The sequence below is a fragment of the Lampetra fluviatilis genome, chromosome 29 (genome assembly GCF_964198595.1).
Source record: "Lampetra fluviatilis chromosome 29, kcLamFluv1.1, whole genome shotgun sequence".
In the NCBI taxonomy this organism is placed as follows: domain Eukaryota; kingdom Metazoa; phylum Chordata; class Hyperoartia; order Petromyzontiformes; family Petromyzontidae; genus Lampetra; species Lampetra fluviatilis.
Genome location: NC_136303.1, coordinates 1756920 through 1776645, shown reverse-complemented (window position 1 = coordinate 1776645; position 19726 = coordinate 1756920). Strand labels below are relative to the sequence as shown.

Here is a 19726-nt window from a genome sequence, read left to right as displayed (position 1 = left end):
GCGTAAGTGATGTGATTGTGCATAAATCGTTAAGTTATGGAAGTCTGTTCATTGATAAGTTTTATTCTGTAATGGAAAGCGTTTTCTGTAATAATGATTCAAGTTATAGTGTCATGAATTCTAAAGATATTGATGCAATATTATTGTATCGTGCATTATTGTCCATAAAATAAGCTTCATTATGCTCGGTAAGCTTGTTCTCGGCATATTAAACTGCATTCATGATGGTATTACCTAAACACAACTTAAGGGCTCGAGTATGGAGTGTTGCGTGTGGGGGGGGAGGGAATGTAGTTGGTTATGAAGCATGAGCAATGGATCTGTGCATCTGTAGATAACTTGAGAAGCTTAAAGATGATTATTGTATTTATAAAAGCCTGTGTTTTGATTAATCATTTATTTTTGGATCAGACCGTATAGGTGCAAAGTGTCGTACACCCTCCACAGCCAATTAATGACGTTGTCACGTGAACCACTTCAGCAATTCCACAACATTTTAACTGGGTGCGTCTTTTCGCTGATAGTTGCAACCAGCATCATCAGGAAATTTGGCGACGCGATTGACAAGCTGCTGCCTATACGAAGGACCAGTACCGGTGCTTCCAGGCATCGTTTCTCCGCGTGAGCTCCCACATGCTACAGATCCACAGCAGCGTTCAATCTGCACCGACTTTTAAGAGACTCTTTAAGGGCCCCACCAACTCTTTTCGGCTGCCTTTCAACTTAAGTGTGCTCGGCTCCGTGCCAGTCACAGTCGTTTGTGAAATACAGCGCCAATAAATTTCATTATTTTTTCAACTTATATTTGAGGAAAGATATTCTTGTATATCACATGAACAGAAATATTGGAAAAGAACTACATTAGTGAAAAATACATGAGGTTGTTTTGGGCAATGACTTAAAAGGGTTTCATTAGTGCAGTACAGTACTGCATGGTGTATTCTTGCAATATTTAAGCAGCGTTAAACAATATTTTTTTGTTTTTTTTTGCTTGATGTGGGTACCCGTACCCATCCGGGTACGGGTACCCATTTGCGACCCTGGTGCGGCCGGGTACGGGTAAGGAATCAAAACCCGTTTGCGACCTCTGCCCCTGACCATGGAAGTCCAGTTCACCATGGGCAGAGGTCGGCAACCTACGACTCCGGCACCGCATGCGGCTTCACCGCGGACTGTTTTGTGACGTTGTTTATTAAGGACCACCATCTCGTATTCACATGCATTGCGGATCTTGAAATATTTAGTTTTTTTAGCCAAATATAAATAAATGTATCTTCTTGTTATTTTGATTGCTGACCCATGAGCTAGATGGATTGCTCCTTCGCGATACTCAAGAGTATGACGGCATTGGAAAGATAGCCGATGCTAACATTTTCTAAATCTATGTACACGTTTGTGAATATTTGTAATTTCACATATTTTTTTTATTGTCGTATTGATGCGGTAGTAAACAAGGCTAAACATGAACTTCACAGGAAAAAAAAACTGACCTCTGAATGAAACCCACCACAGGAAATGATACATTTACAGCAACTATACAGCTTGAGACTGCGCAATACAAACAAGTTATGGAAACGATAAATGTGTAGATAACGTTACACTTTTCAACAAGTGCTTGTCGTTGCAAGTATTTAATTATCAGTCTTGAAGCCGACGGGTATCTCTCGGGGCAAAATTCGTGTGAGAATTTGCAGATTCTATTTTTTTCTCTGGTTTGTCTCCAACGTTTTGGGCCACCTTTTGATAGAGTTGGCCGATTTTGTATTTGGCGAGTCAATAGCAACACACATTTCTATTATGGGTTGGTTCATGTTGGATAATTTTGTACGAATTTTTAACAGACTGGGTGGACCCACAAAGCTTTCATCTTGCGCTGGAAAGTGTAAAAAAAGACTTGGATCTTGTCCATCCTGCTGACGACGGCTCATTCACTGGGAGAATTCCCAAGCGGAATTTTCCTCATTCTCAGGAGGGATGTTCCGTGAGCTCCAGGGAGGAGATGAGGCGGGTGGTGTCGCTGCCAGACCAGAGTGCACAGTGCACGGGGAGAGTGTGAAACTCACAAAACGGAAACATTATTAGGGTAATGCACAGCACATTCGCATTAGACTAGAAAGATGTGTTGGTTACCTGTGTAGAAAGGTGGTAAAGACGTAGAATGCGGCATCTGTGTATTCATCATACAGATTTGGTTTTCTCTTATTATTAAATAAGTCTATTAAGGTAATCTATTACCTTTCCAACATGTTATATGGGCACTGGGCCACTGCAGCCACTAATGAAAGCAGCGTGAATGGAAAGACATTCTTTCGCATGCACGCTTAATTCACAAGCCAGACAATCCACCCATGGATAATCGAGTTAAAGCGGAACTTGTAACGATTTGTGTGCCTAGCAGCCAGCAGGGGCGACAATAACTACGAGCGGTTGTGTAGAATTATTCATCGTCAGCCATGATCCAGCCACTGATGGATGAAGGCTTCCCCAAGCCATCACCTTCACTCGGTCAACAATCCATCGAGCACCTGCAGCAGTGGATATTCAAAAGGGCTGTAGATGTACTTGTAGTGTGCTTAATTGGTCGCGTCTTAGGACTTTATGCTGGCCGTGGCTGTCAAGTTCAAAGCTGTCACACCGTCTGCATCAAGGGCACTCACCACAGGCGATCTCGGACCCGGTTTCTCTGCTCTCTTAGAAGCTTCAGCAGGGGATCGTCTGGGAAATCGACTCCATCTGAATCTTAAGACGAGGAATCACGGACACGTGCGTACAAAACAAAAACTATTTAACTCGACAGGCACGTTTTCGCAAACACAATATTACAATTCATGACTAATTGTTGGGTTAGGCCACGTGATCATCGTGTAACCCTCCACTACCCTGCACAGCGAACCAAATAAAATTGCAAAACACGACCGAATAGGATGATTAAATACCTTTGGCTGGTCACACATTAGTCGACACCAAGTCTGGCGACGTGATCGTCACTATCAACCGCTTTACTCTGAGCATGGCTTGTATGGTGGGTGGGGGGGGTAGGTTCCTACCTTCAGGAGGCAGAATATCGGGATGGCCGCCATTTTCAAAGAGGCTCGTGTAATCGACCAACACGAAAGTAGTCGATTACAACTCTTAGCCAATTAACCACAACCTGATTGACCAACTGTTCCAGGTTCTACTGTCGCGTACGAGAGAGGGGCGGCGTCTCCGTAGCGATGCAGTGACCACGTCGAGCGAGGACGCTCACCCTCCGCCTGCTCTAGGAGACGCAGCACGGCACTCGGGAGTCCCGGTTGGGCCGACGGAGGAGAGCGAGGACGCGACGTCGCGACGGCGCCCCGCGACGCACCTCCCTGGACTCGACCAGGCCGCGGCTGGAATGAGAAGCGATGTCACAAATGTAATCCTGATACTTCTCAAAGTACCATTGGAACCTCCTTTGCCAGTAGCAAAATATGATAATTGTTTTTTTACACTTTTATCTGGCAACAAAACTGACACCTTTTTTTTTAATGGTAACAAAGTATACGTTACCAGTAGCAATGCAACGATTTACATCCTTCCAGGCTTCAGTCATAACAATGCATTTAACACGTAGGCTGCCATAACAATACAAATTATTCATAACAATAATCATTTCAACTTGTAACGCGCCGAAGTGTTCATTCGCTCTCGTCGAGAAAGGATGACGCAAGAGGCACAAGAAACTACAGACGAAGGTAGCCAGGCGGGTGAGCCGGCACCAGCAATTGCCCAAGTTCTCCAGTCCTCTATATACCGAGGTGTTATCAGCCAATTAATGTGTTTATGCATGTGGGAGGAAACCAGAGCATCCGTAGAAAACCCAAGCATGCAAAGGTGGACACACTTTATCCCATATAGATGGAACAGGTGGAGTGTTTATTTTTGCTGTACTGCCGACCCTCGCCTCCAGTGCCGGATTACAGACGTGCCTAACCACCACCGCCCGGGTAAACTCGGATCTGTAATGACCGAGAGAACGATGAACTCACCTCGTTTGTCTCGGATCGTTTCAACTCGGCGGGCATGAAGAGTCGTTCGTCGAGGACCTACAATCATCACAATTATCATCACAATGAGTTCACGGATATCTTTAATACGGAGAATCAGCATGTGCCTGACAAACATATTACCATACTTATATTTGCGCAGTAGGCGATGGGTTACAACAGACGTCTGTGTGTTGGATTGGCCAAGGTGGAGCAATTGTGTGCCCCATACCCCACCCTAACATGACTCCACTGGGTGTTCTCTCGTGGGGTCACATCACAGACCGCGTGTGTACATGCGAAAACAACCGTGAGGTGCCGATGACCTCGGCTTGCGCACCGGTGAGTGTTGTGAGCAAATCAGCGCGGCTAGGCTAGAGCGTGTCAGGAGATGGTTAGAAGGCTCAACAAGTGCGTAGAAATTGGTAGAAGACATGCAGAGGCTTTGAAATCTACATTTTTGTTATCTATTTCTCCTGATATTAGTGAGATATCTAGAAGTGGATCTCTCTTCATGATGCCGATATAACTTTGCACAGTATATTTATACGTAAAAAAAATAATTTAATCTAACTCACACTCTCTCGTGTGCATTCGTACACAAAATAACCGACGGAACACACCGACGTTAGTCAGTTAATGTCTACTTGGACAAAGTTCTCACCAAACCAACAGCGCTGCTCAACGGAGACTCGTCGCTCCGTGCCGAACCGTGCACCGCTCCGCCTCCTCCTTCCCTCCGCTTTTTCCCGTTTCTGGCTCGCTCGGGTCGCACCTCCCCCCTCCTCTCGACGCCACCGGCGTCCTCCCCGCTCCGTCTCCTCTCGTGCCGTTCCCTGCCGGGTTTCGCCGCCCTGTCAGGGCAACCTCGGTCTGCGCTCGACGCCGGCGGGGACGACGACTTCTCTGCGGTCCCGGTGCGACTTCTGCTCCGCCGATCGCTCGTCACGTCGAGACCCGAGGCGCCGTGACGACGGTCGCCATCCCCGCCCCGACGTTCCCGATCGTCGTCACCGTACGCGACTTTGGTTTCGGACGGGCGGCTCGCGATCTTGGAAGTCTTCGGCCGGCCCGTTGTTCCACTCCGCTCGGTCGCGCCGGCCAAACTCCGAGGTCTGATCTCGCTGCGACTCTCCTCCTTTCCCCTGTTGCTTCCGTAAGGAGCGACTCTGACCGGGCGCGAGGGGCGATGCTCGTCCCGGATCTCGTGATGGACGAGGGGGGCGTGGGGGCAGGGCAGCACGTCGCACGACAGGTGGAGGTGTGGCGTGATGACCATGGAGTCTTTGGGGCCTCCTAGTGTGTCCGATGTGGGGGCTAGCCTGATGTGGGGGCTGGCGATGGGCACCTCGAAGCGGGCAGGGGCGTTTGGTGGATGCCTCCCCGTGTCTTCCGCGGTAAAAAGAACACCCGCGTTAGCCTGCGAAATACCCAAGCAAAGGAGAATGAACACGTTTGTTAAATAACTTGTATGAAACTTCACGGTGATACTGCACACCGGAGACCCAGTGCTTTGGAGGACATGGCCTTGGTGACTCCTTCCCAGGCAACTCCTAACCTGGTCTCCCTCTTTCTCTGCTTTCAAGTCTTTCCTCAAACTCTTCCTCTTCCACCCCATGCCTTGAGTCCCCTTTAATTGCTTCCTTTTTCTCCTTCCATTGATTGCTCCCTCGTCTCTTCTTTTGTATTTGTGCACTCCGGGAGTTTTTATTTTACGTTATGGCTGCATTAAATATTTAAGTAGTTGTTTCGTATTTCCATTGTGACACAGTCAACACGTCCATCAAGGTCTCATTTTACCACTACTACCACCATCTGGTTTGAGGTCATCCACTTGGTTGTCAGCCTCTGGGTGCGACTGCAATACCTGGCTTGGCGATCTGCCCCTCTTTCCATCCCACACGAACCCCACCCCATCGTTACCTTTCCTACAAACATGTACAACGCTATGCTACCTCGTTCTATTCTGGAACTTTCGAGTTGCTAACCCTATCCTGCTATGCCTGCCAAACTGGGCACCTCACATAGCAATCACTAGCATGGGGCCTCGTGCGCAAAGAATGAAATGAGGCCCCCTCTGACCCATGGGAAATGGTATGTACGTATGTATGTTGAACTTTTTTCGCACCGTACGTAGCCAACCGTGTGAATCAGAGGTGCGGGGGAAGGACAACAAACTAAACACAAAAAGGTGCACTGCCTGCGGACTCAATCGCTACTCCACTGGCAGAGACACAGACACACGCTCGCCTGTGGCAGCTGCCATGGAGTGGGTCGTGGGAGTTCCCGATCGCTGGAGGGCACCGCTTGCGCGTCGTGCGCTGCTTTCGTCCCAAACTCCCTCGCCTCTTCCATCCTGCGCCGCAAACGCCACTGGTACAAGATGTCGTCCGCTGGGGTCGTTCCTCTGCCTGCGCCAGGCGGGAGTGGCGTCGTCAGCGTTGGTTGCGACGAGACGAGGGGGGTCGTGCTCCCTGTGGGACCCGATCGCATCATGTGATTACACACTGAAGATATCACAGTGACCCCACAATGTGACCTCACAGCGTGACCCTCACAGTGCGACCCCACCACCGGTACCAGGCAGGAGGAGCTCGAGGTGGCCAAACGGCGGACGTGCTGGCTCGGTGAAGTTTCGCTCCGACGAGCGCGCGGACCCAAGCCCCGCCGAGCTGACGGCGCCCGCACGGCTGCTCAGCGTGTTCTCACTGGCGGAAGGATCGAGACAGACGGAGCAAGCAGGAGAGAGGGAGTGAGTGAGAGAGGGAGTTAGTGATAAATGCACGCAGAAAGTGAAAGAGAGAGTGACACAAGGAGAGAGTGGAAAAGTGAACAAGAGAGAGTGAGCGATACATGGCTGAGTGCGCAATGTTGTAAGTGGAAGCGAGTGATGGGGTGAGAGAACATCTAAGAGAATAAGAGAGGGAGGGAGCCATAGATTAAGTGAGGGTCACAAAAAGTGAAAGACATGAAACGAGCTAAAGTGAGAGACATGGAACGGAGTGAGCGGGATAGCGAGAAAGAGACCGAGGAAGCGAGAGACTGAGAGACACTTGTGAACCCGGTTTAATCACAGACAGCTGCCTGGATTCTAACGCAGGATCTCAGCGGTGTCAGCTTGGCCTTGACCTTTAAGCCACGTGGCCACTTCGTATTGTTGTTATTTTTAAGCAGCTGCTTATCAGCTGGGTCGAACCCTGCCACAGTTTACCTTCTCTCCAGGAGCTGGCTTGCTCGCTCCTGAAGACTGCGAGTGTCTGCATCCATGAGGCCGCTCACGGACAAATCCCCATCGCCCTCCTTTGGCCCCGAGAGACAACAACAGAACACACAACAGCAGCAGCAGCAACAATTTCAACACATTTATTATCATCTCAATGCCATCCCATCTCGAGACGCTTTACAACGTCATGAATAATTGTAGGTTGGGATATAAAGGAGGGGGTGAGGAGAGTCAGGGGAAGACGCGAGGGGACAGCGACATCGCGACACAGCCGAGGACGTAGCGACCGGGGCCCAGCACAAACAACGAGGATGACGAGTCCCAGGCACAGCACACAAAAACCACAGGCATACATATACAGACAAATATTCCCCCCCGTATAGCTTGAACAAACTGTTGGGGCAAGTGCTGTTAGTGACCACCTATGAAAGCTGGCATGGTACACAAGGGGGTGGGGGGTGGCCAGCACCACTCCCGATCGCCTTTGTCTCCCAGTGATCATGTTTACACAACGCACCAGGTACTCATTTGAGGCTGAGTTGTCATATGTACATACAGACACACACAGAGAAACAAACACACAAACACATTAATATACACATTCAGAAACACACATTATTTTTAGTCGGTAACCTGATGACCGCAGGCTGGCCATAATGAAATAGTATAATTTTGCATCTTTCTGAAAACTCTGGAAGATAAGAGGCACCTCCACCCGTGCCGTTATTTGAGGGTATGGTCCATAACGGGTATATCATATCTCAAGACTTCCTTTAATGCGACACACAGCCGTGAAATCAATCCAGGGCTGGATGAAGGCTTCCACCCTCTTCACCAACCCACACTGACTGGTGTGGATTGGTGAAAGGGTGGGTGGCCTCATATTGGTTCAGATATCATTCGCCACCGATGTTAGCGATGCGTGGGAATCAAACTCAGGTCACCGGGTTCATACTCCAGTGCGTACCATTTTACGCGGCATTTGATATGATAGAAAAACAATCAACTGTCGGTGAGGGTTGGCATCACATAGAAATTATTAATCGATTAAAATAGATTCTTACTCTCACGATAGATTAATGTAATTATATGGATAAGAAATTAATATTTACGATTCATGCAAATGAAACACAAATGAAAATATAATACCTTGTCTGCATTTTTTAAAGTTATTTTGAACACATTCATAATGACCAGAGATCAAGGAACAAAATAACTCCTCACCGTGTCCGAATTGTGACGTTGTCTCATCCCTTCTAACGAAGAGCAAGCAGGGCTGGGACCCGACCTGCCGGATGACCTTTGACCCAAGGACCTCTCGCTGGATGACCTCCGTGGTGACCTCGGCTGTGAACGACCTGCAAACATCGTAAATGGCACGGCAGACGCGTAGTTCAAATTTAGAGAAAAAAAAGTCTGAAAATATTGGTAAGATGTGGAGATGACCTTTCCCATGGATGGTCATTGTTGGTGCAAAACAGGGGTGAGAGACCTTTTCAAATACCGTTGGCAGGGCCATACATTAACACACGCCTCAGTCACTTCTGTAACCGCAAGAGGCCCTTGCTGTGAAATCATTGACTGAGCACGGGGACTAAAATTGGAGCGATGTTTGTGGTGATGGATAAATATGGCTTGCGGGCCTTCGTGATATGATGTCATGATCACATGATTTAATATGATGACAAAGATGTCAGTACGGTCATAATGACAAATTACGGTCATAATAATGACTATGATGATGATCACGATAACCACAGGAAAGATCACAAAGATGATGATGATAACAATGATGCTGTCAATGGTGACAAAATGACGGTCGTAAAAAATTCTCAGGATAATGATGACAAAGCATTCACATTACCGGAGTCGAGGTGATCCGCCGCGCGTGCTGTGGCTTTGGTCGTCGGGCCCTGGAGCCACCAAAACGAGCCGCCCCCCGCACGCTCGGCCGCCTCGCGCTCCGCTCGGCTCGTGGGGCGGCCGTGACGGAACCGCTCAACAAACCTGCACGACGGAGGAGACAACTCTTAACCTTGCAGACACGTACCTAGGCCAGGGGTAGGGAACCTACTGACCGCAAGTCAGATGTTAACAACCTCGGCTGGTATATAGGTCGTGGGTTCGATCCTAATCCTGACTCCTGTATATTTGGAGTTTGCATGTCTCTTTCCCCGTGGTCACATGGACTTTTCTCCGGGCCCTCTGGTTTTCCTCTCCACGTTTAGAATCAATGTGCGTTTAGAGTATTTGGATACGTGATAAGCCACTTCGTTGAGCTATCATTTGTGGCCAGGTCACTTCTGAAAAAGAGCTATATAGCTCAGTGGGCCTTATCTGATGAAATAAAAAGTTTAGTTTAGTATAGTTTAAATATAACTCACGACCTAATGTCATAAGACCCACAGCAACACAAGGCATATTAATTTTAAATGGCTCACCAAAATTATATTTATCCATCACTGCAAGCATCCGAGCTGTACTAATTGGGTGTGGCCTGCCAACATTATTTAATATGAGCACGCTCAGTCACTTCCGTCACTGTGAGGATCTCTTTATACTCGGCTGGCACGCACGTTATTTTTTTATTTTGTTATTGGATAACCCAAAGGTGATAGTGATTGTTTGTGCTTGTAGAATTAACAAAAAAAAGGACCAATGACACTTAAAAAAACCTCATGACCGATACAAACAAAAATCGCTCAAATCATACAAAGAATATTCTCAAATCGAGCCATGAGCCTCCATTTTGATAGTTCATTAAATTTCACGGAAATCAATATTCACATGCCTAGCACAAGAACTCGGGGTGGTCAGTTATAAAACCCCCCCCTTACTGGACAAAAAGGGCTCGATAGCTCATCGGATTCCTCCAGGATAAATAAAGATTCTGATTCCGATTCTGGTTTGGCTGGATCAGTGCCCAACCACTGCCACAAAGAAATACGTTATCCGTTGAGGAGTCAGCGCTACCGTCATCAAAATCCGAACCTTGCAATGACAGGCTCCCTTGTGGGGGGCACAGGTTCCAGCCCTGCTTCCCCCTCCACAGCCTCAGGCGTGCGAGCTGAGCTCTGCTCGGTTGATGGCCACGATTCGTCGAAGGGGTCCGAAGAGTCGGGGTCGGGCTGGGAGTTCGCTGTCCGAACCGCTACCTTGTGATGGCGCAAAGCACAGGGAGTGTACAGTTACAGAGCCACTGCGCTGTCATTGTGACTCGTGCTGCAATAGCGCAATAATTAATGTATGAATGATGATTACTTATTGATGATGAAAGTGTATTTCTTGTTGCAATGCATTAAATGGCAGTAAAATACCATGTCAATGTAGTATCTGTTTGCGATCGCATCTCAGGACAATGTACAGATACAGATGGCGTATTTATATCATAGAGGCAGTCACAGACAGAAGACAATGTAAAGTGTTGAGCCTGGAATGAAACAGGGACTGGGAGTTCCCAACTATTGAAGACAATAGGCTACTGTAGTAGAGGGTATGTAGAGAGGAGAGTGAGACTGGGAGGGACAGGTAGATAGAGGAGAGTTCATCCTGAAGATGGTGAGATCTTGGAATTGATTTGGGATTAGATTGGGAGCCAGTGGAGGGATTGGAGTATTGAGGAAATGTCGTCTCATTTGCTCGTGTTAGTTGGTGCGGAATCTGGCAGTGAAATTTTTTGTACATCTGGAGTTTGGTGATGCCGGATTGGAGAGATGAGGGATTTGGAAAGACTGTAGAGGAGAGAGTTGTGATAATCGAGTCAGGATGTCATGAACGCAGGGATGGGGGCCTCAGTGGCTGCTGAGGTCAGGAAGTGGCAGATGTTCCGCAAATAGAGGGGTGGAGTCCAACCGAGTTGAGATGTGTCGAAAGAAAACAAGAGCTCTGGATCAGTGACAGCTCCAAGGTTTCTCGCATTCTTCATCAATATTCTATTGTACAGCGGGACAATGCATTGCAGTGTGATGTATAATGCAAATACCGTACTGCAGTACATTAGGCAATCATTTACCTGCGCCTTGACACGTTCGTTTTGCCGTTCGTCTTGGCGGGCACCGGGCTTCTGGGCTTGGGAACCACTGGCATGAAACCCAGCCTTCGGACTCAAAGACTGCAGCCGGACTGGACTCAGAGACTAGGTAGAGAGGAAAAAGACCTTAATTTAAAACAGGGGTCCTCAAACTTTTTAAACAGGGGGCCAGTTCACTGTCCCTCAGACCGTTGGAGGGCCGGACTATAGTTAAAAAAAACTATGAACAAATTCCTATGCACACTGCATATATCTTATTTTGAAGTGAAGAAACAAAACGGGAAAAAATACAATATTTAAAATGAAGAACAGTAAAGTTAAATCAACAAACTTGCCAGTATTTCAATGGGAACTATGGGCCTGCTTTTGGCTAATGAGATGGTCAACGTCCGGTTCCATATTTGTCACTGCTAGTCGTAACAAGTGATGCAAGTGTGCATCCGTTAGTCTAGATCTGGTTGGAGATTTCAAATGTTTCATTCTGGAAAAAGTTTGTTCACAGACATAAGCGCTGCCAAAGATGGTTGCCATTTTGAGTGCATGGTTCCTGAGATGAGGATATGTCTCAGAGGGGAGAAATGCATAGAAATTATGAAGGCTGCTTGACTTGAATGCGTCTTTCAGAGAGTCACAATTCTGCAGTTCAGCCAGTTCCGTTTGGTAAATTGTATCCACATTTTCAATGTCAATAGAAAATGGGTTACGGAAAAGCTGTATGTCCTGTTCATGGAGATGAAGCTCTTTAAATCTAAATTGGAGCTCCTTTTGCAATTTTTCCAGTGAATCCACACATGTTTTGTTTGGGAATGCAACCAATGGTTTTTTCGCTAACAGATTTTGAGTTGTGGGGAGATGGCAGAAGTTTTCCTCCTTCACTTGTTTGATGAGGAGGCCTAATTTTACTTCAAATGCTTTGACATGTGATTGCATATCACAGATGAGCTTCCCCTTTCCTTGAAGTTGCACATTGAAACTGTTGAGTAGCTCTGTTACATCTGTCAGAAAGGCAAGGTGCCATTTCCATTCTGCATCATTGAGCTCTGGTACTTCTTTGTTTTTTGAAAACAGAAAAGCTGTAATCTGTGGAAGTAAGTCATAGAAACGTTTCAAAACTCTCCCTCGACTCAGCCAACGGACTTCTGTGTGGTACAGAACATCTTCATAGTCAACATTTAGCTCAGACAGAAATTCCTGAAATTGTCTGTGGTTTAGTGCATGAGCTCTAATGAAGTTAACAGAGTCCCACTTGAGTGATTTACTACACAGCGCTTGTTGGTGGATGAGGCAGTGTATGGCTATTGGATGAGAATGGTTATGTTTGTCCATCTCTTGGTTAATGCGAGCAATTACTCCTTTCTTAGGCCCCACCATGCTAGGAGCACCATCAGTTGTCACACTGGCTAGTTTAGCCCAGTTCAGCTCCAAACCATTCACAGTTTGGCAAACCTTTCCATAGATATCCTCTCCTGTAGTTGTTCCTTTGATGCTTTGCAGTGCAGCAAGCTCTTCTGTGACTTCGAAATAGTCATTCGTCCCACGAATAAAAATTAGAAGTTGTGCAGAATCACGCACATCATTGCTTTCGTCGAGTGCCAAGGAAAAATAGGAAAGTTTTTTTGTGGAGTTTTGGAAATGCTGATGGAAATTGTCTCCCATTTCTTCAATCCTCCGTGTAATTGTAGGTCCTGAAAGACTCACTGTACTAAATAAATCGGCCTTCTCTGGACACATCTCTTTGGCAACAGAAAGAAGGCATTCTTTAACAAATTCTCCCTCAACGAATGGTCTGCCAGTGCACACTATTAGCTTGGCAACTTGAAAACTTGCTCGCAGTGATGAAATATTTAGCTGCTTCTGCTTCACAAAAGTATTTTGCTGAGTTGTTAATGTATTTTTCAGTTTTAATATTTTATCTTTTCTCACTTCTCCGACCAAACAATCATATTTATCTTTATGTTGAGTTTCATAGTGTCGACGTAAATTGTATTCTTTGAACACAGACACTATATTCTGGCATATCAGACACAGCTCTTTCCTTGTACTGCATGAAAAAGTAATCATAAGTCCACTGTTTTTTGAATATCCTACACTCCGAGTCAATTTTTCTCTTTCTTGACATCATTGTTTCCTAGGGAGTCAAAATTGCTATTAGTAAAATACCAATATATATACAGCGCTACAAAAACAATATACCAGCAATAACTTTGCCCACACAGAGACATACAGACTGCACTGCCCATCAATGCAGTCTGATTGGGGGAACTCCGCTTTTACCCCAGGCTCACACTGGTGCGGGTGCCATTAAAAAGTTAATTACACCTGCAGTTTTGTTCACAGATCGCAGTGCGATCTGCGAACTCGCATAGGAATCTGATCGCATGGGGGAGAAGACTCATGCGATCCGATTCCACTGCAAGAAAAAAGAAGGCACATGTGACTTTTTTCTTCCGAATCTAATGCAAATTCAGCCATACAAGCACATGGCTGAACTCGCACTGCTCAGAGATCGCAACAGTATGAACCGGGGCTGACACAACATACAACATATAACCTCATATAATTGAATAGCAATCAGAATATAAATGCACTTACTGTCATTTAAATTGGGTTTCCTACTCCTCGGCTGTCTGTCACTGACCAGCACGGGAAAACAGCAGGCAGCCCCTCCAGAGATCAGAGATCACTCTGTTATTACCCCTCTATCATTTACTCAGCACACGGGAATATCACTGGGAGTGGAGCCGAGGGGCAAGTGAGGGAGCTGAGGGAGGGAGAGCCAGTCAAGCGCAGCCAGGGGAGGGCTGGCAGCCTTAGGCCTGGGGGGCAAGTCCAGTCAATTGGCCCATTGAACCATTCACCAGCGCAGCCCAATGAGTGCCCACCGCCGCAGCTCAATCATTGCCCACCGCCGCAGCTCAATGAGTGCTCACCAGCGCAGCCAAATCAGTGCTCGCCACCGCAGCCCAATCAGTGCCCACCACCGCAGCCCAATGAGTGCTCACCAGCGCAGCCCAATTAGTGCTCACCAGCGCAGCCCAATTAGTGCTCACAAGCGCAGCCCAATTAGTGACCATGGGCCGGATAAATGCCCTCGGTGGGCCGCATGTGGCCCGCGGGCCGTAGTTTGAGGACCCCTGATTTAAAACATATGAAAGCACATTGATCAAAGTTCAAGGAGACCTAGTAGACAAAGCAAATCACACCAAATATACAGCAAAAAAAAAAAAACTTAATTCACCACAAATATTACGAGTCTATAATTCAGCAATAAACGGATTTGAAATACAACTTAAAATTAAGCTTTATATATGTTCAAAGTATGTGCAGGTTTAAAATGGCAGTATGATGTGAACCAGAGGTCACTTGAATGGTTCTCAGGGGTCACGCTGTGACAGCCGCCTCCGTGGTCCGTTCTTTAACACGATGGGAGGCACTGCTCTGAATGGATTCTGCATCTCACAACCTTATGCAGATAGTCAAGTTCTGATACAAACATTTTGAAATTATCTCATGTAAACCCCTGGCTGATAAGCCTTAATGAATAGAATAGTAACTATTTCCCTAAACTATCATTTATCTCAATAGACGAAGCTTAAAGCACAGTTGGGCTAAAATTAGCAGAACATTTTTTTATTTCAAAAGTTAAAATGGCAAGGAAGGATGCAATAAATATAAAATGCTGAGGATGGTGGGCAGAGCAAGGCCAAAGGATGTCGGAGGTCTCGAACGCCCGAGCTCACCGTGTGCCTGGCACGCTGGGTTAGAGTCTTGCCAGGAGACGGGTGGTAGTGGCCCAGTGGTGAGCGGGGCTCAACAAATGGGCTTCCTTTGGTTGAGAACACTGAGTCACTGCACCAAAAAAACAAACACCACCATCTACCAATAAAAATGAATCTGCCCGTGCTAACTTGTTACACAATATGTCTTACTTAACAATCATTTGTTTGTATATTTTTCAGATGTCACATATTTCCCATGTGACATTGTTGTTTGCTTCATTGATATACTTCATCGATATACTTTGAACATTGGGTAAAAGCTGAACTCACAATTAGAGCTCCATTCTAAAGAATGAAGGTGACCTCCCAGTAACCTCTATGGAAGTGGAAGAATGTAGTACCTTATGCTCAATATATCTCTATGAAAGTGGGTAATTTGGTGATTCTGCGTTGCCAGTAGTGCACAAGCACTAATATTAATAAAAACAAACTCAACACGTCCGTCAATAACAATGGTCTTAAAAGAAAATATATAAGATGCGACGTTTCAGGCAACGGCCCTTCTTCATAGCACATCGAGGCCAGAGTGATTGAGTGAATAAGAGACTTACTAAATATTTTTTTTAAATTTGAAGACAACTGCGAAACTTCCTCTCCCGACTCTTATCCACTCCACCTCTCTGGCCTATTTTTGTGCTGGGCTGGAGGACCATTGCCCGAAACGTCGCCTCTTATACACTTTACCGTTGGAGCCCACAGTGTTTAATCACTTATAAGTAGAGTTTTTGTAATGTTATCTGTTCAAGTGAGATCATTAACATATTCCTATGAAAGTGACTTTAGTGGAAATTACCACAAAAACATTTCTATGAACCGGCGGCGGTAGAGAGAGCGGTGGCGCAGTGATTAGCGCCAAGGCGCGCTATGTAACCGGGCGACTTCTAAATAGTTCGCTTCCCCAGTCGCGGCTAACATCGGTGGCGAGTGAGAACAACTGAGAGCAGTCCCCTTAAAACAACCCCGCGTTGTTGAAGTTCAACCAACAACTACTGCGAACCAACGCAACAACGAGCGCTAGGTAGGCCTCCGTCCAGCAGTGGTTGCCTTCACAAACGACGACGGATGATTGTGAGCGACGACAACGTTAACACGCACCTGTACTCAGCTGCAGCCATGCCCCGAGCGTTGTGTTCATGCGAACATTCAGTCGCGAGTGTGCTAAAGTGTTGTTGTAGAGTCAATGTTGCGAGCGTGTGTTTGTGTTTCCCGCGCCAACGCCCGCTGCGACCCCGCGATGCCAGGTCAGAGGGGGGGGAAAACCTCGCATAGCAACGCATCGACGAGTTGTTATGGTTACCGGCGGTGTTAAATAATAATTATATTATGGTTCTTTCGGTAAAGTCACGTAGAAGGGAAATAATAATTTGTTTTATTGTTTTATATTTTCATTATTTTATTTTTTCCCTTCTACGTGACTTTACCGAAGAACCAAGAATATGAATCCCTGCAGTCACGAAAGCTTTAAATAAAAATAATATTGATTATTACGAATAATAATGAATGTACTTTTATTTCAGAATATGTTTTACCCTTTCTGGCAATAAAACAGGAGTTGTGTTAAGATGTTCAAACACCAAATAGAAATTCTAGATTTGAAGCTTTCGTGACTGCAAGGATTCATATACTCTTAGGTTTTTTCGGTAAAGTCACGTAGGTAAAAAATAATAAAATAAAATAATAATGAATGAAAATAAATCAATTTAATCACGACGCAAGTTGCCTCCGAAACGCCGTGATTTAATTGATTTATTTTCATTTATTATTATTTTATTTGATCATTTTTTTCCTACTTGACTTTACCGAAAAAACCTAAGAGTACCAAATAGAAACATTTTTTCCATGAATCCTGTCTGCATTAACCACACACTACTAGTGATGGAGCGATTTTAAAAAATCCTGTGCGGTCAGGGGGGAATTTTAACATCACAGGAACGTGATGATGACGATGACGATGACGGTGATAGAGTTTAGATCCCATAGTTTTATGAATACTTTTGTAAGATTTTAAATACAGCGTGTATTTTATACCCGATCTCAAAATTAATCAAAACACTCATTTCACCGAATTATTCGAAGTCCTCAGAGCTAGCAAGCTAAGCAGGTTTAAGCCTGGCTAAATGGGCGGGGGGGGGTCATCAATAAGAATATGTATTTATGCTGGAGGAATCCGATGATCTATAAAGCTCTTTGCTGTGGGCAAGCTGAGGGTATTGACCAGCCCCGCTAAAGTTTAGCCAGATAACCCCTACGACCCGCACGCGTTTGGGAGGCCCCTCATCCAGCAGTTACATTTGACAAAGGGCCGTCCATAAATGACGTCACGCACCTGGGGGGGGGGTCAGACATTTGTGACGATGTGTGAGGAGGGGGGGGGGGGAGAAATGTGACGTCACATCAAAATGCGCAACTTTAAATAAATATAGACAACACGTTCTACGTAATTAAATATACTTTAATAAATGTTTTCTCCTACAACATCAGAGTGCAGCGGCACATTAAATACGCACTACAATGACAATAGTTTAAAGCGATTTAAAGCATGTTTTATTTGGGGGGGGGGGGGGCAGAGCTTTGTGACGTCATATTTGAGGGGAGGTCTGACTTTTTGTGACGCCGTGCGACGAGGGGTGGGGGGGTAAAAAATCGTCCATAATCGCGTGACGTCATTTATGGACGGCCCCAAAGAGGTGCGACTGTATATGTGCAACAGAGCAACAACAACTTGCGTACGACGTTTTTTTACGACGCCTACATTGTTGCCATGAACGCCGAACCCTTTGGGAGGTAAAAGCGACTGACCCAACCTCCCGCCGGCTGCCACAAGGCGGCAGGAGGGAAGCGAGCCACTTAAACTTTTATTTTATTCGACCAGGGAAGACCTCCACTGTACAACGAAGTGGCTTATCAAGTGGAGATTTGCAGCAGCCAAATACTCGATACGCACTTTGATTCTAATTGTGGAGGGGGAAAAAACGGCGAAAAATCCACGCGACCACGGGGAGAGAAACATGCAAACCCCAACTCTACAGGCGTCGAGATCGAACCACGACCTCCTGTATAAGAGGCGAGGTAGTTAACATCTCGCCATCGTGGCGCCCACTTGGTGGGGCATGACGCCTGCATTTGAGGTCAGAAGATAATTTTCTCCCCAGCAGCAAAATCGGTTTGCACGGCACGGCAATTACAGCCACCGCATTTCTGGGAGGCTTCAAGCAGGACACATGATGGGCTTGCCAGCCACTTGCCTCCGTCAGCTTGGCCAACTTCTTCTTTACAGCCATACCCACCAAATTCCTAGAATCCCACATATATTTTCGTCACACTACCTTTCAGAATGCTGTTGAGGACGTCATCAATCTGTTATTAGATCAAATTCAGAATCTGTATTTATACTGGAGATATAAAGCTTGTTTTCTCACAGATATTCAGTAGTTTTACAGATGTCCAGATGAAGGCCTGCTCAAGCCGTGCCGGTCATGATGATTGTTGAACCATACTTCACCATGCTGGCGAATGTGGTCTGGTAAATCCCATTATATTCCATCTACCTCCGCTTGTATGATGAAAAATGATGTCACGGCAGCCTTACCAAAGTGGAAGCTAGGTTCAAGCAAGCCTGACAGCAGCGCTGATGAGACATTGAATGTCAAAACCAGTCGAGAGTTTGTTGGTGTTGATTCAATGCTGCTAAAATTAGGCCCTTTCCAGAAGGCCGAGTGGCCGATGTGTCGTGTAAAATATACTTGCACGGTATTATTTGACATATGTGGGAAGTTTAAACGCTCCCACCTTCAAGTCACCAAACTCAACACAGCAGCCATGCAGCACACAATCAGAATGATAGGGAACATTTGACTCGAATCCCAAGCACTGCATCTCGCGCTTTCAGATGCGCTTCTGCGTCCGTCTGGAACGCTCTTCATTCCGATATTAGGAAGCCACCGGAGTTATGCACTTTGCCATTTAAATTAAAAACTCACTTCCCTAGAACTGCTTTTTGTGTTTCGATTGTTGTCCTTTCTCCTCGCCTCCGATAATTATCACGGTTGGCTACGTCTGTACATACGTATTCCCACAGCTCTGGGGAGAGCTATTCATAGTGGCCCACGCAGCGACCCTTGTGGCTACCTATGGTCACCACTGGAAGGAGGCACATTGTCTCATTAGTTATCGTGTTACATATCATGGTAGATCAGCAGCAACACGTTTCCCTTTCGTTGCAGCTATTGATGACCGGGCCAAGGTAATCAGCTCACTCTATATACTTCTATAAGAACCTAGTTTAATCACAGGCGGATGAAACTCAGATTTGAATAAAGCCAGTATCTTGGCAGTGCCGGTGCAGTATACTGTGACATGGTATTAGCGCTTTGAGCCAACTGGGATACGGTTGATAATTGATAGTTTGGGTCAGATCGCGTAAATAAAATGTGTTGTTAACGCTCCTCCACCCTACATAGCCGATTAATAAAGTGTCCAGGTGTATCCGGTGTGGTGGAGCTGTAAATTTAAATGTATTGCATGCAATTTGTGTTGTCACGGTGCTTTATAACAATATCAACATGTGCAGCACACATGATCCGCTCTCTGTGGATGAGAGATGACTCGGAAGCGCAATGAACCACAGACGCGGTGAGGTGGTGCCAACAATGAGTGTTTACATGTGGGAGGAAACCGGAGCACC

General features: G+C 46.1%; 1 protein-coding gene across 2 annotated transcripts; it reads right to left on the bottom strand.

The window, feature by feature from the left end:
• Nucleotides 1-1409: 1409 nt before the first annotated feature.
• On the bottom strand, nucleotides 1410-16267 carry LOC144943041 (uncharacterized). 2 transcript variants are annotated; one of them, XM_078870209.1, is made up of 13 exons: nucleotides 16138-16267; nucleotides 11246-11368; nucleotides 10225-10388; nucleotides 9098-9240; nucleotides 8458-8591; nucleotides 7222-7310; nucleotides 6582-6718; nucleotides 6261-6484; nucleotides 4675-5430; nucleotides 4014-4070; nucleotides 3248-3374; nucleotides 2658-2739; nucleotides 1410-2017 (listed from the first exon to the last, which is right to left on the bottom strand). In XM_078870209.1, exons 5-13 carry the CDS (start codon nucleotides 8482-8484, stop codon nucleotides 1966-1968), a joined length of 1551 nt encoding a protein of 516 aa, XP_078726335.1. In that variant the 5' UTR covers nucleotides 8485-8591; nucleotides 9098-9240; nucleotides 10225-10388; nucleotides 11246-11368; nucleotides 16138-16267; the 3' UTR covers nucleotides 1410-1965. The 2 variants fall into 2 exon arrangements, with proteins under 2 accessions (XP_078726335.1, XP_078726336.1); XM_078870210.1 differs by having other exon boundaries at nucleotides 6591-6718.
• Between the last annotated feature and the right edge of the window lie 3459 nt (nucleotides 16268-19726).

Coding starts and splice junctions, on each gene's coding strand:
- LOC144943041 (XM_078870209.1), bottom strand. CDS start 8,484: ATGAGACAACGTCACAATTCGGACACG. Junction 5,431..6,260: donor CTCCATGGCAGCTGCCACAG/GCGAGCGTGTGT, acceptor GGTATTTCGCAG/GCTAACGCGGGTGTTCTTTT. Junction 2,740..3,247: donor TCTCCTAGAGCAGGCGGAGG/GTGAGCGTCCTC, acceptor CCTCGTCTTAAG/ATTCAGATGGAGTCGATTTC.